Source organism: Labrus mixtus, chromosome 21, assembly GCF_963584025.1.
Source record: "Labrus mixtus chromosome 21, fLabMix1.1, whole genome shotgun sequence".
NCBI lineage: Eukaryota > Metazoa > Chordata > Actinopteri > Labriformes > Labridae > Labrus > Labrus mixtus.
This window is the reverse complement of record NC_083632.1, coordinates 5,279,413-5,307,250: the sequence shown is the minus strand read 5'-3', so window position 1 is coordinate 5,307,250 and position 27,838 is coordinate 5,279,413. Positions and strand designations below refer to the sequence as shown.

At 41.7% G+C, this 27,838-nt stretch overlaps 1 protein-coding gene across 6 annotated transcripts in view; it reads left to right on the top strand.

The window, feature by feature from the left end:
• Nucleotides 1–26,353, top strand: part of sdk2b (sidekick cell adhesion molecule 2b) — a 303,380-nt gene extending 277,027 nt beyond the window's left edge. The window contains exons 38-46 of one of the 6 annotated variants that reach the window (XM_061027783.1): nt 2,484–2,621; nt 3,082–3,243; nt 4,725–4,850; nt 5,754–5,918; nt 6,046–6,186; nt 8,962–9,121; nt 16,491–16,620; nt 23,524–23,580; nt 24,127–26,353. In XM_061027783.1, coding sequence (XP_060883766.1) covers nt 2,484–2,621; nt 3,082–3,243; nt 4,725–4,850; nt 5,754–5,918; nt 6,046–6,186; nt 8,962–9,121; nt 16,491–16,620; nt 23,524–23,580; nt 24,127–24,555 — 1,508 coding nt within the window. In that variant the 3' untranslated portion in view covers nt 24,556–26,353. Of the gene's footprint in view, nt 1–2,483; nt 2,622–3,033; nt 3,244–4,724; nt 4,851–5,753; nt 5,919–6,045; nt 6,187–8,961; nt 9,122–16,490; nt 16,621–23,523; nt 23,581–24,126 lie in introns of all 6 variants that reach the window. The other 5 variants (XM_061027781.1, XM_061027782.1, XM_061027786.1 and 2 more) reach the window with 5 other exon arrangements.
• Nucleotides 26,354–27,838: the final 1,485 nt, after the last annotated feature.

The following is a 27,838-nucleotide window of genomic DNA, read 5'->3' as shown; positions in this document are numbered from 1 at the left end:
CATTTAACCACAAAATGCCATCAAGAATAACCAATGTACCATATTCAAAGGTAGCCATTTTCTTCTGACTTTACGCCCACTTTTCCCCAACTGGGGGAGGATTTAAAACAGTTTGATTTTAGACACTTTTGTGTTTCAGGTCTACAAATTGTCTAAACATGGGATATCCTCCAAGCATGTGTTATTCAAATGTTCCCTAATGACTGAGAACAAATAGCATGGTGAAGACAGGGATCATTAGGGCTATATCTCAAGGTTGAATAACATGTCAGAAAACCCTTTAGGCTTAGCTGTTTACTTACAAGAAAGTAAAGTTACCATTGAACCAGCTCCTAAAAAACAATAGCATTAGAAAACTGTTATCTGTCAGCTAACATTAGCAGTCCACTGTTTCCTCATTCAGATTATGGAGTAAAAATCATAAATGATAAGAAAGAAACTGCACAAGTCCTTACCATAATGTTGTTAAAAATATTAGCTAGATAACGGTAAGGTTAGCTAACAGTAAGGTATGCTAGTTGCTCAGCTGCTTTAATGGCTTTTCCATGCAGCTACAGCTAAGTCACAGATATTAGCTAACAGTAAACTTGGCTAACAGTAAGGTCAGCTAACATGTGTGACTTAGCTGATATGTTATCCAGTATATTGTTTGACCTTCATATATGGCCCGTTTTTGTAGTGATGTTTTGAAAAGATGGTGATTTTTATTATTCTGTTATACCAGTTTTATGTCTGCTAACATTAGCATTCCACCGTTTTCATGTTAACATTACAAGTGATATAGCACAAGATGGAACCGCATGAATCGCTACCTAATGTTATGGACACATTAGCTAGTAAGCTTAAATAGCTACTATGACTCATCTGCTTTAGCTAATAGCTTTACCAATATCTTGTTCAAACTTTATCGTCCCGCTGTATTTTTATTAATGTTTCCTCAGTTGCTCATCAATTGAGATGTGGCAGAAGATTTGTCGGATCCCCTACGTACGCACATTTTGTAAAACTTAAACACACTAGCACTAGCATTCAAGCTTCCCCACCCCAAGCCTTAAACAAAATGGCTGCCGTGTGAAAATGGTGAATTATGCCAACAGTCAGCACTTCTGCAATCAAGCAACACACAAAAACAAATATTTCTGTTTGTAACTAATAAACACATGACAGAAAGATGCTGAGAACAAGAAGACAAGTTGAAGATAAATGAGGCAAAAGGATGACAACACTAAAGCAGATCAATTATAGCTTGTGTACATGCTTATTCATTTGTCATCTTTATATGCTGCTGATGTTAGTTTGGAAGTGCTCTTGCTGTTTTTTCTCAAAGTGGAGGAGTCAACCAGGAGGAGGGAATTTGTTGTGAAGATGATGCTAATCGTTGCTGTCAGCATGCCAAACGATGTTAGCGGAACCACACACTGAGCATAAGTTCCTAATCAGCAAACCCACTCCAAACTCATTCGCTGAGTCTCCTGTTTTGTCTGAAAAAAATGGAGGGTATTGAAATTCAAAGCATGTTTTCTGTCTACAGGCATGCTACGTCTAGAACACATCCGGATCCAGCTGCTCCCATTTCTTTCTTTCTTTCTATTTATTTGCCCCTTTTTTCTTGTGTATTGTCTTTTTCTCCTTGTTCCCTTCTTTCTTACTCTCCAGAGAAAATCAAATGAAAGAAAGAATGGAAAAGCTCTATAAAACCCCAGTGTAAAAGAAGCCATTTTAAAACAGTTTCTGCTGCTTTTTTTAATATTCTAACTTGGCCCATTTATAAGAAAGTTTAAGAAGACGTTCACAGATTCCCTCATGGGTCACTGACATGAGCGGTAAAAGCAGACGACAGGCAGAAAGGGGTGGGTGGGGGTGGGGGAGTAGCGCTGCAGAGATAGTTATCCCATATTTCTCAAAAGAGGCTTTGTCTTCTGAAAGAGTCCCAACTGCTGCTGAACAACTTTTCCAATCTGCTTTACAGGATCTGCAATAACAAAAGTTATAAGAGCTGCAGATGTAGACTTAAACACTTCAACAGTCCCATAAAAAAAGGAACAAAACGGCAGCTATCTGCCTCTAGGGGGCACATATGTCTACATTTATACTGGTAATATATTATTTTCCTGTAGGGGTTGAAACTAACAAGTTATCTACTCAAAAGACAGTTATTTATGGTGATAGAAATCTAACATGGTAAGATTAAACTATGCTAACTAACAAAAAGATAGAGTTTTAATTTCGTACAGCTGAGGTTGTTTTGTTGTCCTTTTTAGGTTAACCAATCCAAATGTGTCCTTTGTAGTTTTGCTATGTATCCATCAGTGGTTTTCTTAAATCCTCTGAAAGCTATATTGCTAGCTAAACTTATACGCTCTTTGATAAGTATTTTCCAAATGCAGACATTTGAACCACCATATGTCAAAAAAACATTGCCCATTGGGGGGAAAATATCCCCTGACACATTTAGCTACATTTTTTCAATCTATGTGTTCCAGCTCCCAGTGCTCCAAGCTTCATCCACTTCAGTGAGCTGACCACCACCTCGGTCAACGTGTCCTGGGGCGAGCCCACCTTCCCTAATGGCATCATTGAGGGCTATCGTCTGGTGTATGAACCCTCCACACCCGTAGATGGTAAGCTCTCTTTCCTTTCTTTTCTCTGCTAAAAAAATGCCTGCTGGCTTCTATTACAACATGATGCACACAACAAGATCTAGTAGGATTTTAAACTTGTGTAAAAATGTAAATTTTCCTAATATGATTATTACTTCATCTGGTAAAACAATCTTGCGGTGTGCATTTTCTTGGCCTATCAGCTAATCATCACCTCGACAGTAACAGCTTGTGTACCATTGCAACCTTTTTCCACATTTTCTGCAATCATTACAAATGATTGTTGACTGCAATGCTGAAATTCAAACTTATTTCCCACTACTAATTCCATCACTGCGTATGTTTTTTTTTGTGTTTGTTTGCCCGCATCGAGTGTGCTCCCACATTGCCTGGCCTGTGTAAGACCTGCTCTAAATGTGGTCTGTTTGTCTAGAGTCCTCAGTGGCCTGTGCCGACTGTCTCCACTCCCCCTCCCCCCCAGGCGTCAGTAAGACAGTGACGGTGGACGTGAAGGGGAGTGGCCCCTTCTGGTTGAAGCTCAGAGACCTGGCCGACGGCGCCACCTACAACTTCCGCATCCGGGCCAAGACCTTCATCTACGGGCCCGAGGTGGAGGCCAACATCACCACCGGCCCCGGAGAAGGTAGTGACTCATAACTCTGTAGATCGCAGGCGGAAAGAGTATCCCAAACAACTCTATGTCCAAAATTAAAAGAAAGTTTGTTACATAGTTTGTCTCCAGATGTTTTTTTTTGGATAGGACAGTGGATAGAATAGGATATTCAGGGAGAGAGAGTGGGGAATGACATCCGGGAAAGGGGTCACAGGTCAGACATGAAACCTGGCCGTCCACTTGGAGGACAACAGCCTCCGTATATGGGCCACAACCCAACCGCTATGCCATCTGCACCCCAGAGCTGATATGATTTTGAGCGTAAAAATTGAACTGACATTGCCCTTATTGCTTTTCCTGACAAAACACCACAGCTTCCATAAGTGAATAGAGAAAGAGACACTCAGTGGAGAATTCACTTAGAATGGATTGCGGCCTCTGATAGCACCAAAAAATTGCGCGTCATTTGCTCCCTGCTATCTCCCCCACCTTTAATGTCTAATTCACAAAGCGTATAACACTAATGATATTCCAGAGCAAACACGCTCGTAAAGTTGTCCAGCTCGTGCAGTTTGCATTTATTGCTGTTACTGAGCATGAGGAGAAGCAGCTCGACTCTGCACAGAGCTGCACGCTCATGCTGACGGAGCTCAATTCCATCCACATAAAGATAACGAGTTGGGGAAAAGAAGGTGGCACTTTATCAGGTTCATTGTGAGGCCAGGCTCTATGAATGTGATATGAGCTCACTGTTTAAAACAAAAGCTTCCCATGGAGTGAGAAAGCAAGGGCAACTCATACTGAAAAAGAAAAAAAAAAACACACCTACTTCATTGTCGTGTGTAAGAGCCCAAGACTGTCTCCGCACATTGGGACGAAGTGTCCTAGTGTCTGTCGTGTTAGGCAGCTTAACCCCTGATTATATTAATAATAATGCCAGAGTTATATACAGTACAATGCTTTATTTACAGCAATTTCTTTTAGGTCATCTAGAGGCAGAATTCCTGGTATGATTACCTTATAAATTGTGTGGCGCAATAACCACCAACTCGCAGCAGGCAGTCATTTTTTACTCTAACTTGCATAGTTGAAAGTTTGTTTTTTTTTTCCCCCCAATTGACTGCAGAGGGCTCATTTAAATTTGCGCAAACTGCACTGGAGCGGCAAAGAAACGCAGTTTGCGCTGCAGTACAGTTAGAGGAGCGTTTAACCCTTTGCATGTGCCTCGTGAATACACAGGTTTAGCGGGTGCAAAAGCCTTGCAATCCATTTGTGAATTATAGGCCCTTAGAGTTTTAGATTTACAGCAGTTCAGGCTGTTGATGAAACATTTAAATATTTACAATACAAACCTTGATCTGTGTTTTCTTCGATTTGAGTCTCCGGAAAGAATGTTAAAATCAGGGGTGCTACCATGTGCTCTGGTAAAATACATAATGGGCGCTCCAGGCAATATTCTCTATTTCTAGTTTTAAATGCTTCACCTTGATACTTAACTTTTTCTTCCTCAGGAGCCCCAGGACCCCCTGGAGAACCCTTCATCACCCGGTATGGTCAAGCCCTGACCATCCACTGGACCAGCGGGGACCCGGGACGTGCTCCCATCACACGCTACGTGATCGAGGCCAGACCTTCAGGTTGGTTTCCAAGCTTCACGAAGACACGTTCCAGAAATTCACCACTCCAGTCATGATTTTGTTAACCTCGCATTATGTAAGCCCCCTTTATAGTTTAAAATAAGGAAAGTGGTGTAAAGTGTCAACATCTGCCGCCCTGGGGTCTGTGTCCCTGGTATTTTAATGGCTTATTGATCGAAGGAGCTGCAGTTGAGACAATCGGTGTCCGGTTTCAGGTGTGATTGACAGGTCGTGGCAGGGTTAAAATGCTGATTGATGAAAGGGGATTTGCAGAGAGGGATGTGTTTCACCATTTTGCAGGTTCAATTTAAGAAGGGGTGCTCAGTCCAGATGGTAAAACCAACCCTCCCGCAGCCCCCGTTTCCCTCTCATCTTCTGTTTTCCATATGCCACGGGACATAACTCTCTGAAGTATCATATGACTTAATGACTTGTTTTTGTCTTCAAATCAAATTACATAAGCTCTTCCAACTTTTTGCGCCTAACTTCAGCGACATGACGGATGAACTCCAACGCTTGTTTATGTTTGCGTATCTCATTAAAAGAGTCAAAGTTACACTGATGTTTACAAGCAGCGATGTGTAATAAATGGCGTCTGGCAGGATCTCCAAAGCAAGCAGCATGACACCTCACATTGCTGCCTTTGAAATATGGCCGCCGCCGCTATTTATGATGTAGATTCGGTTGCTGTAAATTCAACGGGAGCTGTGAAATTGATGGATTGGGTAATATTTGTAGGAATTATGAATTACCCTGGGAGGTGGCAGCCAGAGCGTAGCCTTGAATCAAACAAACAAACAGCCCTGTTAACAAAGACTTATTGACTTTGTTGGATTTGTTTTACAAGTTTGTTTTTTTCGCCGTCTCTTCTGACCCAAAGTTGCAACTTTCACCTGGTTACAGATGAGGGATTGTGGGATATCTTAATCAAGGACATCCCCAAGGAAGTGACATCGCACACATTCCCCATGGACATCCTGAAGAAAGGGCTCAGTTACGACTTCAGAGTAATTGGAGTGAATGACTACGGCTATGGCGCACCAAGTCTACCTTCTCCTTCTATATCAGGTGAGATTTCAAGTATCTGCTGCTAGACGCTTGAATTATAGTTAGGGTAGGTTATTCAGACACTACACAATCCTTCGTAGTTGTTCTTAGAAACCATTAATTCCAATATTCTTTGTGTGTTTTCCAGCCCAGAATGTGGCCCCTTTCTACGAGGAGTGGTGGTTCCTGGTTGTGGTTGCTCTGGTGGGGCTCATCTTCATCCTGCTGCTGGTTTTCATCCTCATTATCAGAGGACAGAGCAAGAAGTATGCCAAGAAGGCAGAATCAGGTGAGTGCACACAATGGCACAGTGAAACAGAGCGTTTAACCATTAGCGAGGCCTCGCTGCTATCCTCAGTGGCCCAGACGCCAAGGAATCTGATGACTTGCCCTTTTTCTTATAAAGAGTGGCACTTTGTGTGGGAATTAAATTATTTCAAATTGAGAGCGGGTTGAACTCGGGGGTAACTTTTTCATGGCACATTTGAAAGAATCAGATATTTGAGCGAGCAGCATGAGAACAAAAAAAGCAGGGAAGCAGAGATAGAGAGGCAGGAGGTGGGGGCGGGGGGAGGGGTATACTTGTCCATTCAGTGCAGCTCTGACATCAGCGGGTATTTCCCTCTGCTCAGCACTTCTGCCATGCCTGTTTAGCTGCCAGGCAGGAGGGGAGGGGGGTCCCTGTGGGTCACTGCCCATCTCTCTGACTGACGGAGGGAAAACAAGAGGTTCCTTCTCACTCCCACACAAAGAGGCTCTCAAATGCCTCCATATCCCCCTCTAGGAATCTGTCTCCGGGCTGCTGGATCTACCCAGCGTTTTTTTTTTTTTTTTTCTTCTTCCTCTTCTTCTTCTTTTTCTGTGTGTTTGCGTAACCATCAATTGACCTCAAGTTGCCCTGGAGCAACCGCGGAGGTCCCGGCCTCTCTGCGGTCTCCCATAAGTCTTTGGATGACTGAAAGTGGGTTTAACCTGCAACATGGCAAGCTGCAGCCCAGGCTAACATTAATCTACCATAGAGCAGCATGGCAAGCGTGACACTTTCAGTTTAAAGTGTGAACTGTTTGATTGATTACGTGAGGCACTTGCAAAATACTTGTTATGTCCATTCATGTGGCATCTATAGACAGTGTTTACACTGGGGGGCTCACTCATTTATCACATTCTGAAGCATGCTGTGCGTGCATGCCTCTCTGTAACTTAGAATACATGTGTCAGTTGTGAATGTAGTTGAAAATGTCCTTGCATAACATCTCTCCATTTTTGTTTAATATTCTGTTTAACTTGTAAAACTTTGTCCAGTCAAAGGTTTATGTGAAAAAACAAAGTTTCAGTGTGCCTGCCCACTCATCCCAAAAACTAAAATGTGAGAACATTTGCTATTATTCCTTTTCAGATTTTTTTTTGCAAAAATGCCTTAACTAAGCTCAGCCGTCATCACGTCTGTGGAAATTCATCTTGATTCCGTGACTGCGTTTTATTGGTGTCTCCGTGAATTCATATTGCGTTTGGGCGTTGCGGAAGCATGCCCAAACCTTCTCGCCTCTGTAACACCTCTGAATAGGGCTACTGTGTGGCAAGGGGCTGCATCGGTTCTCATAGCATGCTGGGATATGGGGCGATGCAAATCAGGCTGGTGATGCGACGAGAGGGTGTCGCACCGCCAGCCTGATCTCGTTCGAACCCTAAGAATTCAAACTTTGCTCATATTAAGACCGAAAATCAGACCGAGGTGACAACACACACTGAAAGCTGTGAGTATAGGCTGGTCAAGGCTGATGATAATCGGGATGTACTTACTAAATTACATGAATATTGTTCAAGTTGTATTCAAAATTTGTGTTAACCAAAGAGCTGCTGGACATCCAACTGTCATTTAATCCAGCGTCCACTTCCTAAACAGCCTCTACTTGAAACTAGTTACCATTGTAACCGCGGTTCTCTGAGTAAAAAGACTCTCTCTCTCTCTCTCTCTCTCTCTCTCTCTCTCCATCTATCTACATATTCAGTATTCATATTGTGCAGGATTCCCGTAGATATGGAATATGTTGCTGAGTGGAGAGATAGTGTTAATAAAATTGAGAACAGCTTTTTGCCTCATACTCTGCCATCATCATCCCTCTGACCAAAAACTCATTATTGTTGTCATAAATTTTCATTAATAAAACACCGTTGTGAGCAGCAGGCTGGATTAATACGACTCCCCTGTTCCAACCAGCTGTGCGTGGCAGAAGTGTTTTTCCAGTCAGACCCCTGATGTGTTATTTCTGTTTTATTATTGACCTTATAGTGCAAGTTTTCTTCTTTGTCAGTGTGTGTTTTTGTAAGAAACAGATCTTTAGACATTAGATCTGAGTAAGAATTTAATAGACACCTCTCATATCTGTTTCTTTAATATTAGTCTACAGCCAGCAGCCTGTTATCTTAGCTTACAAAGATTGGATACTAAGAGGAAGAGCTAGCCTTGCTTTCTCTGAAGGTAAAGAAATCCACATTGATGAAGCTTGAACTCACTAATTAACACCTCAGAGTAGATCTTTTGAGCCCTGATGCTAAGCTAAGCTAATCAGAGAATACTATCGCTCCATATTTTACAGCTTTTATTTTCTTACCGAAAATCTAAACAAATTATTTACTGTTGCTTTAATTCACCAAAATTACTTTCACGTGAGCGTTAATTTTGACTTTCTTCAATCTTGAAAAGGAAAAATGCAATTATGTCTCAAGTTTTTACCTGTTAAAGTCTTCAAATTACAATAATTCTGATCATAAAAACGACCTGGCATCTGAGAAAAATCACTTTTTTCCACCGTTAATTTGAAGCTTTGTTTGTATATCTTCTTAAAACACGCTATCAAGACAAAATACAAAAAAATAAATCTATGTGATTCGCTAATTTATCATAGTTTTGGTTCATCCATCCAGCATAATTACCATGTCTGTATTTTTAGTCTTGAAAATCATTATTTTGTCTATTCAGTCACTCCCTGAACACATCGTCTATGAGTTCCATTGGTCCTCCCGCACACTAACCCTCGTATCCATCTGGCCTGTGGTCACACAGTGTCTCTGTACGTGTGTCCAGGTAACAACTCCAACTGCAACGCTCTAACGCACGGAGACATGGTGAGCCTGGACGAAGGTCGATTCCCCGCGCTGGAACTCAACAACCGACGGCTGTCTGTGAAAAACTCATTCTGCAGGAAGAACGGCGTCTACACCAGGTCAGTGACCCACGCGTAAACATTTGACAAAACCAGTCACATGAAAGGGTTCCACTAGAGGATTAATTTGCAGCAAACATTTAATTAGCATGTGGAGAAATAATTGGGTTATGCATGGAAACTTAACCTCGCGGCTGAACGTATTTCCAGCTCTATGGAAAAGAAAATTAACACTCTTCGCTTGAAATCTCAGACTTACATTTTCGTCTATTTAAAGGCAAGAAATGAACGGACTCGCTGCGGATGCTTTCTTAATGAGCTTTTTATGGCAGTGAATCGTTGCTGTGAGACATGAAGCGTGTTGATACCATGACCTCATTTAAAGCCAATCACTCATTCTGACAGCTACATGAACAACACTGTGTTAAAATCAAAGTTTGGATCTGCATACTTTGCTTACGATCTTACGTACCTGCTTATATGAGAGGCTGATTTAAAAAAAGTTGAAAGGTTTGTCGGCGTGACAGAGCCTTCTGTAGTAATTCTGACAGGGTGATGGGATTTGGAGGAGACTACTCCACTCTTATTTCATGCCCAAAGGAAATATGTTTGCAGAACTGCAGGGGTGATTCCAGGGGGGGTGGGGCTGGGATGTAGCCCTGTACACATTGTCAGTTGTCTGAAATGTGTAATGCACAAAGACGGAATATCTTGGCAAAAGTCGTTCCTCATCCATTGGAGGATTTAACAGAGGCCTAACATGGCTGAGTTTGGTAGTAATGTGTAACGAAGTGGGACAGCGGAACAGCACTGTGTGTGTGTGTGCGCATGCCTGATAGTGCGGTCAGACCACTTAAGCCTCGTTTCCACCAGGCGGTCCGGATCAGACGGCGTTTCCACCGTCAAAAGTTGGGAATGGTACCAAAATAAGGGATCCGTACCTTCCTACTTTTTTGGTACCCTTCTGTTGGCGTGCCAAGGGTTACGATCCAACCCTAAAGGGTCCCTTTTGTTTACTGTGTCCTGTTCTTCTTCTTCGTTGAACTTAATTAATAGCAGGCTACAATGTGTTGGGCTACTATGATGTCAAACTATTTCGTAGCTGACGCGGCTATCTCCATCTGGCTTACACGCCGTTTGCCAAATAAGTGTACGTTTGGCTGTGGAAAACTCAAGCAAGTTCAGGGTTACCAAACTGTACCAAACAGTACTGAACCAAACTGGACCGCTTGGTGGAGACAGGGCTATAGGGAGCGGAGGTGGGGGGAGGGGAAGTGGAGCGCTGAGTGAAATTGGAAGTATTGCCAAAGAAACGCTTTGTTTTGATCTGAGAGACTGGTGCTAAAGTGTGAGATCTACTGGGCATCTACTCTGAAGGTCAAATATTATACCTTAAAGATCAAACCAACTTTTTAAGATGCTTGGCAACAGGTTATAAGCAGTGTTTTGGCATTTTAATGTTTTGTTGGTCCATTTTTACAGTGGCTTTTGAAGCTACATTTTCTCTTTTGTCCTTGGCGTGGAAGGTATATGTTTGTTGCCACTTTGATGTGTTATTTTTAACATAAAAAAAACCTATACACACAATCTAACAATGGTATGCTACCTTAAGTCAGTGCCCTGAGTGGGCCACCCCAGTAAGAAAAAAATCTGGACACACCCCTGCACACCTGTACAAGTCTGCATGCACATTTTTGTAAAAAGTGAATTCTTTTTTAATGAGAATGTTCGAGGAATTTATTTGGCCGTGTGCATTTGTATGTGTGCATGTAAGTGTGTCTTCGAGGACAGATCAAAGCAGGTCCAGGGCTTTGAGGAGCTTCCAGGGGGCTTCCCTATTATGTCTCCTGCTTGAAGTGGGAGACCGGGAATGAAAGAATGCACAGATGTACTTTCAGAACCAGCCGTCTTTGAACTCAGCCCAAAGCGGAGGAGCCCAAATCCAGACACCTGAGCCTCCGATTACAGTTTAATGCCACATCCTGATCTCTGGTCTCAGAATCCCAAAGAGGGGGTGAAGTGCTCTGCCTTGATACCCGGATCGGAAATCAAACACATTCTTAATCCTGCCGTATTCTGTCTGACTCAGAGCTGTGTCAGACTGCAAATGACATTTACGGCTGATTCTGCTCGGAGACTTTCCTCTGCATTTGTATCCAGATTAACAAAAGGGGCCGATGTGCATGTTTCTGTAAATTCAATCACAGCCACAGAGAAGTCAATGCAGTTCAGTTTTGGTGACAGACGACTTAATATGTCACCACTTAAAATGTCAATTTGACTCTTCAGCACTGTAAGAAGGTTGAAGTGAAGGCTTGGAGAAGTAGAATAGCAACAATACGCCAATGCACTTGATTTATCTGTTCCATGGCCCACTTAAAAAAAAAAAAAAGTTTAACTTGGACAGCACACAAACTTTTAAATCTAGTAGAAGTACAGAAATCTGTTGAACTGTTTATAAAGAAACACTCAAATTGGACTTAATTGTTCTACTGTTGCTGAAGTAAAGAAGAAAGCAGGATGAGACCCCCCGAAATAAAATAATAATTGCATGTAAAGGACAGATATACAGAGCAGTAAGTGTACCGCTTTGTCTACAGGGGGCGCCAAAATCGACCAAAGCAAAAGTGGCTCTCGTTCTTTTAAAGTACAAATACAAGAAAAATCTACAAAAGTACAGATACAACATATTTTGTACTTTGTGTGTGTTTCACAACCCAGATAAACCCTAACACTTCGCATCCAAATTGGTTCCTGTTTAACTGTTCAACTTCCCCCCAAAAAATCGACGATTACCATTGTATACATACATACATATACTGCATCACTCCTCTGTGGCTTTGTTTAGTCTCTTTGAACAGTGTAGAACCTTCTTTGACACCCTCTTTTTCGGGTCTTGGGAGGTCCTGGGGAAGTTATTCATTGAAGATTAACATGGTTTTAAACACTCTTGAGTGACAAAGCTCTTGAACACTTCAGACATGTTAATGAGTCCCCACAGGCGACTGTAGCGAGAGGAGCGCCTGATAATGACTAAAGACCAGGGGCAGATTTGATTTCACCCCGTGGTTCTCATTTCTTACCCAACCTACTGCTGGCTGATGTCAGTTTTTTTTTTTCTGCCAGAGGATTTGAGAGGACCCGTCTCTATCCAAGCTCGAGAGCTGATAAATAATTTACGCCTCACTCGACAGTGGATGAGAGTCAAGGAGGAGAGGTGAAAGTGGGCTGAGCTTTCTCAATGTTTTTAAACAGGCAGTTTATCATAATGCCCTAGCGGGCTCTCAATAGCATTTCTTCACATTGGCTGCAGCTCTTTGTTTGCCTGTGTTGTAAGGAGGCCTCGCTTGCAAGGACTGCTGAGGAATGCAGGTTGGTAAAGGTTACACTCAAGGGTCCTTTAGGGAATAAGTGCAGATAGGAATTCAGTGCTGTGATTAAGACTTTGTTGTGATGTTTTCTGAGTTATACCAGGGCTCAAATAAATATCTTCATGAATCAATCTTTCTTTCTTTTTTATCCTAAGCATAAATTATCTTGGCTGTAGGTATTATTATGAAGGACTTTTGGATTCAAGGGACCTTCCAGAGTTCTGAGAAAGTTTGAAGGACCAAGGCCATTATCTTGTGTTGGCATTGAAATTACTTTTAAGGGTTGCACGGGCTACACTGCAGTTTGGAGGAAATATTTAAGCTCTGAATTCAGAGCACATACTCTCCCATCAATGAGGAAACCTGGTAGACATTAAGTACCTCGATTTATCTGGAAATGAGAGCACATTGATTGGCTGAGCTCATGGTAAGAGGCAGGACTTAAAGGTATAATACGCAACATTTTAAAAACACTGGTAATTGCAGATATCAAATATATCTATATAATATATAACTAAATATTTGTTGAGTAATGACATTCAGTAAAAGAGTGAAGTCAAACTCCCACTTGGTTTGTTGTTCTGAGCTCCTGGTTCACACTGACAGGACCTTGTTTCTCAAACATGTTTCGTACAGTTTAAGACTTGCTCTTAAGGATGTCCTCTAAAAATTACAGAAAGACAAACAAATCAAGTCTCCATTTGCACTCCTCTCCAAAGCCATTACAATCATTACTCAAGACGCACAATGAAAACACATTCTCAACCAAAGCATCTTCCATCTTGTTGTTGTGTGTGGCTTTCCTTAAACCAAATGCCTGTGGGCTTTCGGGATTTCAATGTTCCTATTGACAGAGAACACATTAAGACAAACAATTCACCAGTTGCTAGACTGATCAGTCTATTACTGCCAATACTACACGTACCATTACTACTGACATTGTGTCTTTGTAGATATACACAAAGAGTAAGGTCTAGAGCTGCTCTTTTGTAAAGTGTCTTGGGATAACATATGTTGTGAATTGGCGCTATACAAATAAAAATTGAGTGATTGGATGATTGTATTGTATGAAATGCCCATTTTTTCACTCTCATCTACAGCTCACCCCCCGAAATAAAGCAACAAAGGCAAAACCTTAGAGAAACAGCCTATTCAGGACCAGCGGACTCAAACGCTAACATGTAAAAAATAAGTTTAAAGACAGGACTTAAAAGAGTCAACAGAGGGGGCAGAGTTGACGGATCGGCGGAGGCTGTCCCACTGTTCCACTTTGACCGCAAGATCACCTTTTAGCTTGAGCCGCGAGCGGTCTATGTAGCCTAGATAAAGAGTACGAGTGAAGGAGGTTGGTAATGTACGGGGGTGGGGGGTGCAAGCCATTAAGGCTTTAAAAACAAACAGCACAACCTTAAAATCGATATCGAAGTGTGAAAGCGGTGAGTCTTTTTGTAAAGAATAAACCACCAACAGCGAGCTGTAGGTCACATCGTTTGACACCTGCCACTTTGCCACAGTTACTGACCTTTCATATAGCTATACAGAAAGAACCAATCTTCTCACAGATGGTCTTGTTCGCTTGTATTGATCATGTAGAGGCATCAGTGTTCATTTCATCCTGCTTCATAACCAGCTAAATACTCTTAACGGGAGCTTTAATAGGACAGAACATTTGAACTTTTAGTGGAATCGTTTCTCAGACAGATTCGAGGTAAGAAAGGATGCTGAGATAGACCAACAGTATTGAGTTTGTACAATAACTATTTCAACTCCGACAGACATTGAGCATGATATATTTTTTGGAGTTGTTGAAATTGAGTGTTTTAGCTGGCTACAGATAATTCGTAGGCATTTTTAACCCCCCTTCCTCTTTTATCAGAGAAGCATTGGGAATATTGCAAAACATCAGGGAAGCTATTGTTGAGCATGAGCTCTGTAAAGCATCCTAAAATATACATTTACAGTATTATCACCATAATTAGCCAATCTGCAACACATCACAGAAGTAGCTCTGCATTGTACGCTCGTCCACTCAGGTTAAGTGAATGAATCTGCTTTCGTACAACACATCAAGGGGAAATTGAATTACAGCTTTCTCCGTGATTTCCCTGTGGAGTCTTCCATTTGGTCCGCTCAAAAACCCCACCGCCGCTTGTGAAAACTGCTGGAATTTATCCACAACATTTTTGAAATGCTTTCAAAATATATTTATTCAAAATATGCAAATGCGGTTCAGACGCGTAAAGAGCTGTTATGTGTATTTGCTGCTGCAGCTCCAACGGCAACTCTGGCTGGCCCGCACTCAGGCCTGGAAAAATGAGCCGGAGTCAGTATGTCCCCGTAGTCTCAGCCAAACCAGCACCAATCAGCAGAAACAGATGGGTGTTTGTTTAGCAGGATGGGGACAGTGGAAAGTATGGAGGAGCTTAGGCAGCAAGGGTTTTTCCTCGTCTCATATTTACTTAAAGAACGCCTGACTAGGGAAGCCATTTTTAAGGAACGTTTTCCTTTCCTGCCCTCATTTTGACTCATTCCAAACTCTTTCACGTTCAGTTTTTTAGCTTCAGTAAACACCACTCCTCCGCCGTGTTCCCACTCGAAACTCCCTTGAAGGATCTTCCCTTTGCTCAATCCCATAACTTTCACTCTTTACATTTACATCCAAATGATATATTTGATCGCCGCGGTATGCCACCGACGGTTTAATCCGCGCCATCACTCGTGTCGGCTCTGATAACATTTGCCAGATCAAAGCCGGAGGCTGCCGTTCTTGTTTGATGACCTCTCGAGCACGGCGAGAGTTCAGTGTATAATTTAGTCACAAGGGCCCCGGTGGTTTGACATTCCACAGCCCACAGAGCGGGCGGAATCAGGGGGAATGATTTATTCCAGGAGAGACTGGCTGAAGGCAGACGTCTCCTGAGTATCCCACGATTCTCAGACATTGTGATACATTGCTCATCCTTAAACCGCTTTAAAAATATTCTGGATTAAGGAAAGATGACGGTATGCACATCATTTAAGCCATTAAATATTTTGGATATATTAGCATTACATTAAAACTAGTACTAGTTTTTTTCCTTCATGTCAATTCTACCTGTAGTTCGATATATATTCACATTTTTTTTTTTTTAAAAAGAGCAGAGATCAACGTATTAGCCAATAAAAAAAACAATAAAATAGTTTTATTACTTTCACTAAGATCACGCCGGTCACTCGCCGGTCACAGGATATGAACATCATCACTCCTTCCCTGAATATCTAGCTAAAGTCAGTGTAAAAAAACAAAAAGAAAACACAACTTTAAAGACATTCACAGCGTTCTGTATGCAGGTGCAGCTACTCTGGAAACAACAGCGTTTTCAGTGAGATCACGAGAGAACCAGCAGAAATATGGCATTCAAGTGATGTACCTGAAGCATGCATTTGCAAGTATATGAAGTTGCATTGCAGCAAAGCCTTCCCAAAATAATCAGCTCTACTAGGCCCTTAGAAATGCTCACCTATAATACCATGCTAGACTGGTTTCATTGGAATGCAGAGCCAAATAGTCTATACTGTATGTCCTTAGAAAATCAACAAGCTTTAAACGTTGCAGAACTTTCCACAAAAGTTAAGAAATAACACATACACTTGAGCGTGCCAAAAATGTTTGCAATAATCCCTAACTTTTATTAGGGGGAAAACTGTGTGCACACGATTCCAGGTAGTACTGTAGTTCAAAGCTGAACAAGGAAGTCATTCTGCACAGTCAATCAGTGATCAGACAGTTCACTTATAAAGTAACATTTGGTTTCCCTTCCAAAAAAAAAGTCAGCTTGTTGTACTCTTTAAAGCTCTCTCGTCATCTTCATCATATTTGCCCACAGTTTACTTTTTGTAATATCGCCTTTGTCCCAGTTCTCAGCAGTGAATTGGATGAGTCAAACATTGTATAATATATGACCCAAGTTGTTATTCAGGGGAATTAAAGTCATAACAGATTTGAAATAGTTACCATGACACTGTCAGGGTCAACTCAATTCTTGAAGTAATTCTAAATGTCTGTCTTTATCCTTCAGATCTCCTCCCAGGCCCAGTCCGGGCAGTCTTCACTATTCGGACGAGGACGTCAGCACAAAGTACAATGACCTGATCCCTGCAGAGAGCAGCAGTCTGACCGAAAAACCCTCAGAAATCTCAGACTCACAGGTGCAGTAGTAACTTCTATAACATATCTGATATGTGAAAAAAAAGGTTCACTCTCTGTCTGCATAAAGTCTGTATCTGTTATATGTGTGTTCGTACCTTGTCTATGTGTGTACCTGTCCACTGTCTGTGTGCCGGCTGTCATCTCCTTGAATTCCTCAGGAATTCAGCTCTTCATTGTCGCCTTTGTAGTGTGTCGATTCATACTGTCCACTTTTCTTTGTCGCACATCTAAACGCACTCAGCCTGCGAGGGTCATAGAAGTAGAGCTACGGTAATGCACAAAGAAGAGATGAGAGATTAATGACTCTGTTCACTAGGCTGCAACGCAGTTTTTTTTTTAGACCAGGCGGTGACCTGTGGAGAATGTCGCTCTGGAAAACATCTACCTGTGATCCAGGCCACTGCTCTCAGCCACAGCACTCGTTATGTAAGACAGCGTGGGCAGACGCTCTCTGTAAAAGGGATTTAAGGGACTAGATAGGTATTGGAAGTTCCTGCCAAGAAAGTCTGTGAAACTTTCCCCTCTGAATTTTCTTGAATTTCCAGTTAGTCTAGTCAGAGTCCTCTCAGAGGCTATCTAGAATACTTAGTTAGCTTGCATCATTAGCGCTTTAGAAGTGAAAACTCCCAGTTTTGAATCCTCTAAGCAGAATTCATCTTGACTAATAGATGATCAACAAGCTATTTCTGGGCTGTCTGACTTTTGGCGTTTGCTGAATCTAGCAAAGTAAGTGAGTCTAACTCGATATCTTCATTGATCAGTTGTTGTGTTGTTCACCGTCATGTCTCTGATTTCCTGAATTCTGTCCTGTCTTTTATCCAGTTTCTTCCCCTATGTCTTAAATACATATATGCTGTTTCTGTTTTTGTTTATGCCACCTTCCTCCTCCGCTCTCCGTGGTTTTGGTTGTGCCATCTTGCGGTTCTCAGTCTGGTTTTGATCCTCGTCAGATGAAAGCGCCAGGTTGGGGGGGGGGGGGGGGGGGGGGTTGAGTGGTCTTGAACTCTGTTGCTTTCAAGGCTTCCTTCAGTGCCTTCTTTCATCTTGGAATTCTTTACTCTAGGCAATTCCCAAATTATCTCAGAACATCTCTCAACCTGGGTACATCTTTAGTGTGAATTCCACAGCCAGAAATCTCTCTCCACCTGGCCTTATCTGGACCTGAGTCCTACTTCCAGATCAAATGAAAAATCTCCCCGCAATGAATCACTACGGACAGGACCTGTCGCAGCACGATAACATCCCCTCAAAGGAATCATTTCGTCATTTCGTCGCCCCCCTCTGACATATCTACTGCTCGCACTTCTGCGTTGTCAAACATGGCCTAATACGCTAACTTCTCCTCCAGAGTGAGAGAGTAGAACATCTGCCTGCTGCCACACTGCACACACACACACCCAGCAGATGTTGGCTTTGATGGGCTGAAGCGCACGGAGCCCTGACTGCTTACCCTCTGGCACCTCTGCCATGCCCATTACAGCCCCACCGAATCATCACCCAGTGGTGCTACGGAGACACCCAGGAATGCTCTTTGAAGTTTTACTCAGCGGATAACTCTGAGCTATCGTAATGACATTGTGCTGTCTGTCCTCTTTAATCCGCGGGGGCCTCCACCAGCAGGTATAAGATGAGTATTGTACTCCTCCTCAAGAGCGGATTTAGAGGAAGCTAACATTGACTTGGCAAGGCAACAAGGCCACCATTACATCTCTGCTCCCCTGTAGGTATTCCCTTATTGACTTCTTTTTCCTTTACAGTATAGGCTTTCTCTTTTTTTTCCCCCAAGGTTGTCTGTGTGGCACCGTCTTTGTGTGTCATTAAAGGCCGAAACCAGTCGAAGACAGGTGATGTCATCTCTGAATCAGAGATGGATTGTAGATCTCACTCTTTCTCTGAGAGTGTTCCCGGGGGGGGGGTAGAGAGAAATGAAAATGTCCGCTCTCTCTCCGTCTAACTCTTTGCCACCCCCCTGTCTCTCCTGTTGCTGAAGCTTTTTTGGCTCGAGCTCAACCGAGAACACTGTCTGTAATGTTGGGACTGTCTCGATAATGACACCATACAGCTTTGTTTTTTTTATTAAACCAGTCTGACGGATGATGTCATGACCCAGATTTAAGGGAATTTATGACCGCAAATAGATTAGATTTTGTAATAATTTTATGGTATCTGAGGGGGCAGTAGAGAGCGATACAAAGGACTGGCGAAAGGAGGAATTGTGAGATGAAAGCCTGCCTCATTACTCGCTAGAACTACAGAGAGTAAATTACTACAGAATCATAATAAATGAAAGATAATGAAACTACCTGGATCCAACACTCTCCTTGGATTAATGTCCATCAGTCTGTGCCAGTATTAATGCCCAACAAACTATCAAATCCCTTGGTTATGTCTTTTTGATCAACCACATAACGCTAGCAGAGAAGGGTTATGAGCACCTAGAGAGGTCTATATTCCTTCTTTGATAATGACAAATTACAACTTGACTTTGATGCAGCAGGAATTTCAGTATACTGCTAAACATATTGTCCGCTTCCTGCTTTCCCTCCAATTTAATACTTTTTTTTTTCTGACTTGAAAAATCGCTTAAGGCACTAAAAATGTATGCATACTGTGAATGTCTTGGGACTCTTTAATCCCTCTCCTCCAGTCCCTCATGTACTGTCATTGTCTCTGAGGACCCCTGCTGTGTTCACTTCATCAATGAGAGTGACACAGACAGCCCCCCCCCCTTCTTCCCCCTCCTCTTTGCAATAATCCATAACTAGAGGACAAAGGACTGACCCACTCTGTGGTACTGGGGTATGCATTCATTTTGGGAAAGGGGGATGGGGATTGGGGAAATTCTTGTTATTAGATTGTTGCTTCTGTCTCATGCCAGATAAGAAACCATAGGAAGGTTAAGACTAAATGTAATTTTATTTAACCATAAAGGAGCTTTTTGGGACAAAATATAAGCCTGAATATGAATGAATGGATATGTTTAGTGCCAAAAGATCAGAGGCTATTTTCAAGCTAAAGTTCTCTCAATTCTCAAGCTGTGTAGCAGCTTGTTTAGCCTATTGGAGTTATTTCTGCCAATTTTTAATGCACTGCTACTGTTGTATACCCTTTTTTAACATCTCCACCTTCACCATATTGGCCATTTTTTTCCAAGGCAAAACTTACAACTTAAAAAGGGATTCTGAAAAATTGCTGTCATTTAATGGCTTGACAATTCATACGCACACATTGGATAGTAAAAATCCAGCGGGACATTGGGCCACATAAGACAAAATACTATTACTTCTTGGCTACTGTTAGCCAACTGTTCCAGTTAGCATTCAACCAACTCCTAGCAAGCACAATTATTTCATAGCCTTACACATGACAGTTGAACAGGAATAAAATCCTTGTTTATGGTAATATTAGCTACTAAATAGTATTTACTGTTAGCTAGCTTACAACTAAGTTATGTTACTTACTTAGGCTACAACCAGCTAACATAACTAGGAATTGGATTGTGTTACACATTAAGGTTGGTACGGAATACAATTCTAGCTTGTGGTAATGTTAGCTAGCAAACAGTATGTATTGTTAGCTAGCTTACGATTAAGTTATTCAGTTATTGTTCTAATGGAAATGTTAGCTTGACAATGGTAATGTGAGCTAACTCAAGGTAATGTCAGCTAGAAATGTGTTGATTTCTTAAGTTAGCTTTGTGCCCTGTTTTTCAGAAGCTAACATGTTAACAAAATGTTGTTTACCTTGAGAAGTTAATAAAGTTTCAAAATCCACTTTGTGATCATTTACGAAATCTACAATTCAATTCTAAAATTCACTTAGCAGACGCTTTTATCCAAAGCAGTCAAAGCCAACAATTTGTCATTTTCCTCTGGTTTAAAATTTGCAAATCAAGAAATAGAGATATAAAATTATTACATTTATTTGGTACAAGGCATCTCTTCTCTTCTGAGACTGATGTTTTTTTGTACGCTGTCCCTGATTCAAATAAACCAATAAACTAAGCTAAACTAATTTGGAGAGCCGAAGGCAAATTCCTACCTTGCTGAAAAGATTTATTCCTTTCAATTCCTCGTACCCTGAGCATGAGGTCAGTGGAAAATGGCTGCTGTGTAGATGCGGGGAATTGTTCTCCCTCCTGTGTATGTGTAAACAGTGACAACTTTATTATCCTAAAGATAAACAAAACTACTGCCGAGAGGTTTTCCAGTTAATTGGATAGATTTGTTTCTCTGCCTAATTGAACATCATAATGATGAAATAATGTTGAATAATTGTCACTGGCAGGCTGCTATGTGTCTGTCTTACACATATCCTTGCATAAATGAGATGGTGGTTCCCTTGGGGCTGAGGTGCAATGCTGCATTTCATGCCTAAAGTCTGCTTCTTTCACAGCATTCAGCTTAAGTAATTAGCTTGTAATGAGCTGATTAAGGGAGCAGTTTCACAGGCCTTGCTGCCCCTGAGGCAAACTGTCAAGCATGACCACTGTAGGCTCTTAGTTTGGGTCTTAGTTATTCTATTAATGATATGTGATGGACCAAAATCAAAGGAGGACTAATTTGAGTTATGTCAACCTGAATGTAGAACATATTGAGAGTCAGATAGGGCTGCCCAAAACTCTGGATTTTTGTAGTCAACAAGTAGTTAATTAGTTTAAGCCAATCATCAACTGGTCTTTGCACATTTATGCAATTCATTCAATTACCTCTATAAAATTTTAAAGCCCATGCTAAAGCCAAAACAAATAATTAATCAAAAGTATTTCGAAACCATTGACTTTTATGAATATGGACTATGCATCTCCATCTTCTTCCTTTATACAAAAGTGATGTGAAAACACCCCTCAGATATACTTTCTGCTGCTTGAAACTTAATGAACCATGGAAGTCATGTTTTGGACTATGTCCACTTAAGAAAAAAAAAAAATTCTTAAAATGACAGAGATGTCTAGTAGACACACTTACAACAGACGAAATGAAATTCTTTGATGGATTTTTTTTTGTTTTGTTTTTCTGGGAATATCCAACCAATAAAACCTTGGCTGGCTAAGACACTTTTCATGTACATACCTTTGGCTGATTATTAGAGGGCAACCCTAGAGTCAGAACATCTGTTGCACACACTCCACAGCCAAGCAGAGACTTGGACTGTGTCAACACTTGGTCTGCGCTGCCTCTTTCACACTGCCACAAACACAACCCGAGTGATGTTTCATCTCTCGCTGCAGTGCTAATGCCTTTGGAGTGAGGTAATGCTGCTTGAAGTGGCTCAGTAGCCTGTCTTGTTGGTTCGCTTTTATTGTGTTGTTGTGTTGCTAAACACGCTGGCATGACCGGAATGCTTTCCAACACAGGTCAGCCTCAAGTGTTTACTACTAGGGGGGACAATATTAGTGAAGGACAACAAACACACAATCAGCCAATGACGCATCCAACACTCCTACGCTCCATATGCGAAGAATTACAATAAATAAGTACGAAAAAAAAGGAAGTGTGATCAACTTCTGAATGTTGAGCCAAACCTCACTGGGCAGAATGTCTGCCTTGGATTCATTTGTGTAAAAATGAGAGCAAGAGGGGAGGGGGATCAATTCCCTTTGTTTAGAACCAAACGGGAACAAGAAAGCTGGATCTTATTCCTTTAATTCAACACAAGCATTGTTCTGTTTGGACGTTTTTAATCTCTGCTGACGACGAAAAAAGGAAAGCTTTTATACTGTACAACGGGGGTTGGCATTGTAGACATGAGGCATGTAAGACTGAGGGAAATCTGAGACCACTGCCATATGTATCACATATGTGCTGTGCTCTGGAGTGTGTCCTTCGAGTGCGTGCCTAGAGCAATGTTTCTGTATGAGATGATGAAGCATGATTATATGGCATTGGGACAGACATAATAATCAGCATCATCTCTGCACTCTGCTGTCCTGAAAAGAACAAGCCTTTGTTGCTTACTTTCGGATCGCAACTAATACTCCTATCAACCTCTCAGGGAAATTATCTGACGACCAATTTGGCAAAGCTGATTGTGCATTAGCTCATTGCAGCCAGGGGATTAATAGCAGACTATCTGGGAAAACTGGCTTTTTGCTTTCCTAGCAATTACCTTATGATAGGCAATCCCCACTGAGTGACCATTGCCTTTGTTTGACACATGGAATGTGGCTTGACACCAATACAATGGTGTTTCAAGCTCCGCCTGCAGCAAGGTGGTTGGGTCAGTGGCAAGAATGTGATCAGGTTTATTCCTTCCTTTACAGATGGCCAAAACGGAATTCAGATGGATTTACTGAAGAAGAATAATTCAACTTCTTTTTTTCCAATTTAACTCCTAAAGCAACACTTTTGATGTTCGAGAATGCGCTGCACGACGTCATTATTCTTTACCAGCTGCAATTAGTATCTTATTACATAATTTGCTCATTTTTTTGAGTTTGGAACTGTTGGTTTGAGAAAAAACTAAATCAGTTTCAAGATGCTTGGTTGGGGAACTTGTAAACAGCGATAAGCATTCTCTTTATCTTGTTATACCAATGCTGGTTCTCCCATGATAAGTTATTTCCTGTCATTTCTCAAGATCTGAATGAAAAACCAGCATTGTTATTTTATCAGAACAACATAAATAAGTTGAGATCTGAGAACACAACCGGAAATAACGTGTTCACGGGAAAAGTTAGTATATTAAAATATATGGATATATGTCTGCGTAGGGTTCCGAAATAATTAGTATTTGCAGCCCTAGTTCCTTTTTTTTTCAGCTTTCCACACCATTCACAAAGAACGTCAGCATATATATATGTATAACATATGTATGATATTCTCATCATCATGACTGGGCCATTTGATTCATTCTGTTATGGTGATGTTCTCTGTAAAACCCATTGTTTTGTTCACCCATAGGAGGCGCTGGTGTTTTCATATGGGACAGGTGGCCTACATACACTTCCACTGCATTTGGTGAGGTTCCTGTGGCTGCCTGCTTTCAATGTTTGTAGCCTGATAGGTGACTGGTTCCTTTAGCTAGTTCAATCCCATTCAGTCCTCTCTCCTAAGATTCCCATTCTAGGTTTGTATATGGTATACCCTGCTATAAAACACCACATCACCTCTTCCTGACATGGATACAAAGATCTTGAACATGAAGTTTGGTCCAGTGACTGACTAGTTTAAGACCTGGCTTTTGCCCTCTTGTGTTGATGGTCCATTTACAATGCACGCTTCATTACCAGTTCATCCTTCCGTTATCATGCTTCGACCATTTTTGACCATTTTTGGTGTCCATGTGTTCCTGTGCTGTGTTGTAAATGTAAGTGTGTGTGCATGTGTGTATTGTTGAAACAGGGGTGATTGTGAATTGAGGCTATCTCTCAAAATAATTAAATAACTTCATGATCATTTGCATTTATAGCCTCCGCATCTCTAACTGCCCCACATGGAAACACAGACATGCAGTCATTGAATGCCGACTCGATTAATAAATTCTTTGTTTTCTCCGTCTCACAGGGCAGCGACAGCGAGTACGAGGTGGACCCCAACCGACAGAAGACCCACTCCTTCGTCAACCACTACATCAGCGACCCAACCTACTACAACTCCTGGCGCCGACAGCAGAAAGGCATATCCCGCGCTCAGGCCTACAGCTACACCGAGTCCGAGTCGGGCGAGCCGGATCACCCGGTCTGTGCGCCGCCACAGCTGCCTCCTTTACCGCCCCTGCCCCCCCAGCTCAGTTCACCTAGCCCCCAGCCTCAGCAAGCGCAGGGCCAGCCCCAGGGCCAGGGCAGCCTCTTCAGGCCCAAAGGTAGCCGGACTCCCACCCCTTCTCAGCAGAGCTCCAACCCCCCCAGCCAGCACAGCACCCTCTACAGGCCACCCAGCAGCCTAGCACCTGGCTCGCGGGCCCCAATCGCTGGATTTTCCTCTTTTGTGTGAAAAAGGCTAAAAAGGACAAAGAAATTTCTGGAAATATCTTCCCATCTCGTGTTGATGGATAACATGGCAGCACACATTCAACCAATCAAGTTTTAAATGCCTTTTTTTATTTTCATTACTTTTCTTTTTCCACTTTTTTACGTTTCATTTTTCGCTAGTCGGGCTGGAACTAAAACTATAAGACTCTCTGGGGCTCTTTTTCATCGTTAAATGTGTGAAAGTGTGTGTGCAGATTTTTTTTTTTCACTAGATGATAAAATACTCACTAACATATTTTTATTTTATTTTTGCTTTTTCAACTTTTTGCATGACTTGCATAACTATTTGTTCTTCCATTTTTTTGTTACGCTTCTTTGAACAAATTGAAATGATGCCGTCTGATTCTGTACAAAGTCACAAGAATCTTTGGAGAAACACAAACATATAAATATATATACATACATATATATATATGAATATAAAGTAGATGTACCTAGATGACAAAATCAAGCCACTGCAGATTGTGCATTTGATGGAGACTGAATGAAGAATATGATGGAGCCATATTGTGGACGTAAAAGGACAAGTGTTTGGACTGGATGAACTGGATGTAGAATGAAAGAGAGAAAAGACAGAAGTGGATGTGGAATTCATGCCAAATCGAACAAATTTGAACGTGTTGGCCTGGACAGCTTGAGGAGAACATTGGTGCAACAATCATGCGTTTCCAAGGAAACAACTCTCCGGCCTATTGCACACAAATATATAGAAAAGTTGAACAACATTTGGCCATGGAGGGTCAAATGCTGAAGACTCTTGTGCCTGAGAGATCCTTGCAGATATATAAAAGGCGTGTATATCTGTTAAAGTGAAAGTGTTAAAGTCTTTTTTGTGAGTGTGTTACAGTGGATCAAAGATGCCTTGATAGAGTAAACACTTATTTATGATATCCGGCACCAATTGTGACTGAACTGCTGATGGTGCCCTTGACTGTGGCATCGTAATGGCTCGCCCTCACGCTTTCGAGAGCCTTCTTTTAATCCTGACGGATGTGGGCTGTGAATAAATTTGCATACACAAACCCATATTTTTTCACCCTTTGCTGGCTCACATATACACACACATCAGTCCCATTCTGCATACTTTATGTCTACTGAGATGCTTTGAAATCCAGCCGAAGAGTGTCAGAACTGTCTGAAGTATCCTGGGACAGTCACATGTGGGCACAGCTGCTGGTTCTGCTAAATGGTAACAGTGTGATTTTGATAAGAAATGTTTCTTTTTTTTTTCCTGTTCCCTCTCCTGCTAGCTGACGGCTCTCTGTTACTGATCGCTATCACGGGGCAGCGCTGGGCCTGCGCCAAGAGATGATGTCATTGAGTTTCACCTCTTTCCCCTTTGTGTAATCAACCACTGGGTAATATTCAGGTGTGGCTGTACTGTCCTGAATGCTAATGCCTGTGTGTGAGTATGTGTGTGACTCCACTTCTCGTGCATAAGCTTTACAGATCATTCAGTGTGTGTCTGGCTAAAAAGAGATTGTCCCTGCAGTTATTGTAAACCTGCCTGGAGTTATGCCACAGAGGACTGTGAGCTGTCCGGTCGCCTGCAAGGCACACTCACGACGCTATAGTGAAAACAAAGTGTGTTGCTAGTTTCCACAGTTCCCAAAAAAAGAAAAAAAATGTCATTGACTTTTTTTTTATTTTTATTATTCCTGTGGGGTGATTTTATTGTACGCAACAAAAGCTTATCATGCAGAATCTGAATGAATATATGATCACAAAACATTTCTGAAATAAATTATTTTTGAATGTTACTGGTTCTGGTACTCAATTGCAAACTGTTGGACGGGCAACAGGAACATTCAAGGCTTTTAAAATTACACTGAGTTAGACCCTAGCCACAACATTTGGCCGTTTTTTCAGTCCTGAATAGATGAAAACATTAAGAATCAGTTTAACTCACTAGTAATTCTGGTGCCGACTACAGTTAAAGGAATGAGGTTTAATTGATAAGTTTGCTAATTGGGCACATCCATTAATAAATCAACTGAGTAGTAGGTTATTTTCCTAATTGACAATAGAACCCGGCTGTAATTCCTGGGTTTTTCTTTTCATTGATACCTGAGGTGTTACCCGAGAATTACCCCAAGCAATCTATTTTATAAAGACCATTCTGAGTCACTCATGTACCTAATGGCATATCATAAAAGCATCAAGGAAAACATGTGAGAGAATGTACATTCAGCGGCACTCTGCTTAAACGCTATCTGTAACCACAAAACTACGATCTGTCAATGGCTCATTAGTTGATGAAATTTCACCTAACCTCTGAGTTACACGGAGCAGCAATAAATTGGATCAGTGTAGACGCTGTGAAATCCTGTGATCTGCAAATGTCCCCTCCTGACTGTTTCATCTTCCTCTGCTCTGCCTGATAACCATAACTCATTAGCATTTGTTCCTTGGTCGACTAAACAGGCACGGTTGGCCCTTTAAACCCAACATACTTGTCATTAAGGGGTGCTTATATCTCTATATAGAGCATACGCAAAATGTTGGACTATGAAAAAGAGAGTGAACTTACACATATTAGTAAGGCAGGAGGATGTGTCCAGTGTCAGGTGGTGTTGGATGCTAATTGGATCAAAGTCAACTTGATCCAGGGCTAACCTACTAAACACATTGGCATGAGAAAAGAAGAGATTAGATAGGATAGGACAGGCCAGGGAATTGGAACGAACACGTCCAGAGCGCTAATCTCTTTTTTGTAAACACATGGGAAATTTCTCTTTGACAAAAGAGTCACAGACAGGAGGTATTTCACACGCTAAAATGTTCATTTCCCTGTGTCTCTTTCGTTCCCACTCCCCCAGGAAATGAATGACAGAAAAGAGCGAGCTGGTGGTCCCTGTTAAAAAGGGAGCCCAAAGGTACTAAATAGCCCTGATGAGCTTTGAGAACCCCACACTCGGAATATTAAAGGATTCAGACAGAAGGTGTAGTTCAAAGGAGTTTGAAACCCTGAATTTAATTGCCCCATTTGTGAGCTTCACTGAGGGAGGTTTGGGGATTTGAAGGGGATATACTGGCAGTTGGAGAAAGGATACTAATTTGATAGAAGGGATATTGAATGTCTTTCTAATGTGGCATTTAGTTGATGCTTAAATATGTTCCTGACTTAATGTGAATTATGGGAAAGAGCCCTTTTGGTGACTCTCTTTCCCCCCACCAGACTCGCTCTTACTTTTCATGCAGTCTTAATTTCCAAAAGTTTCCAAAGCCTGGGCTTACACAAGAAC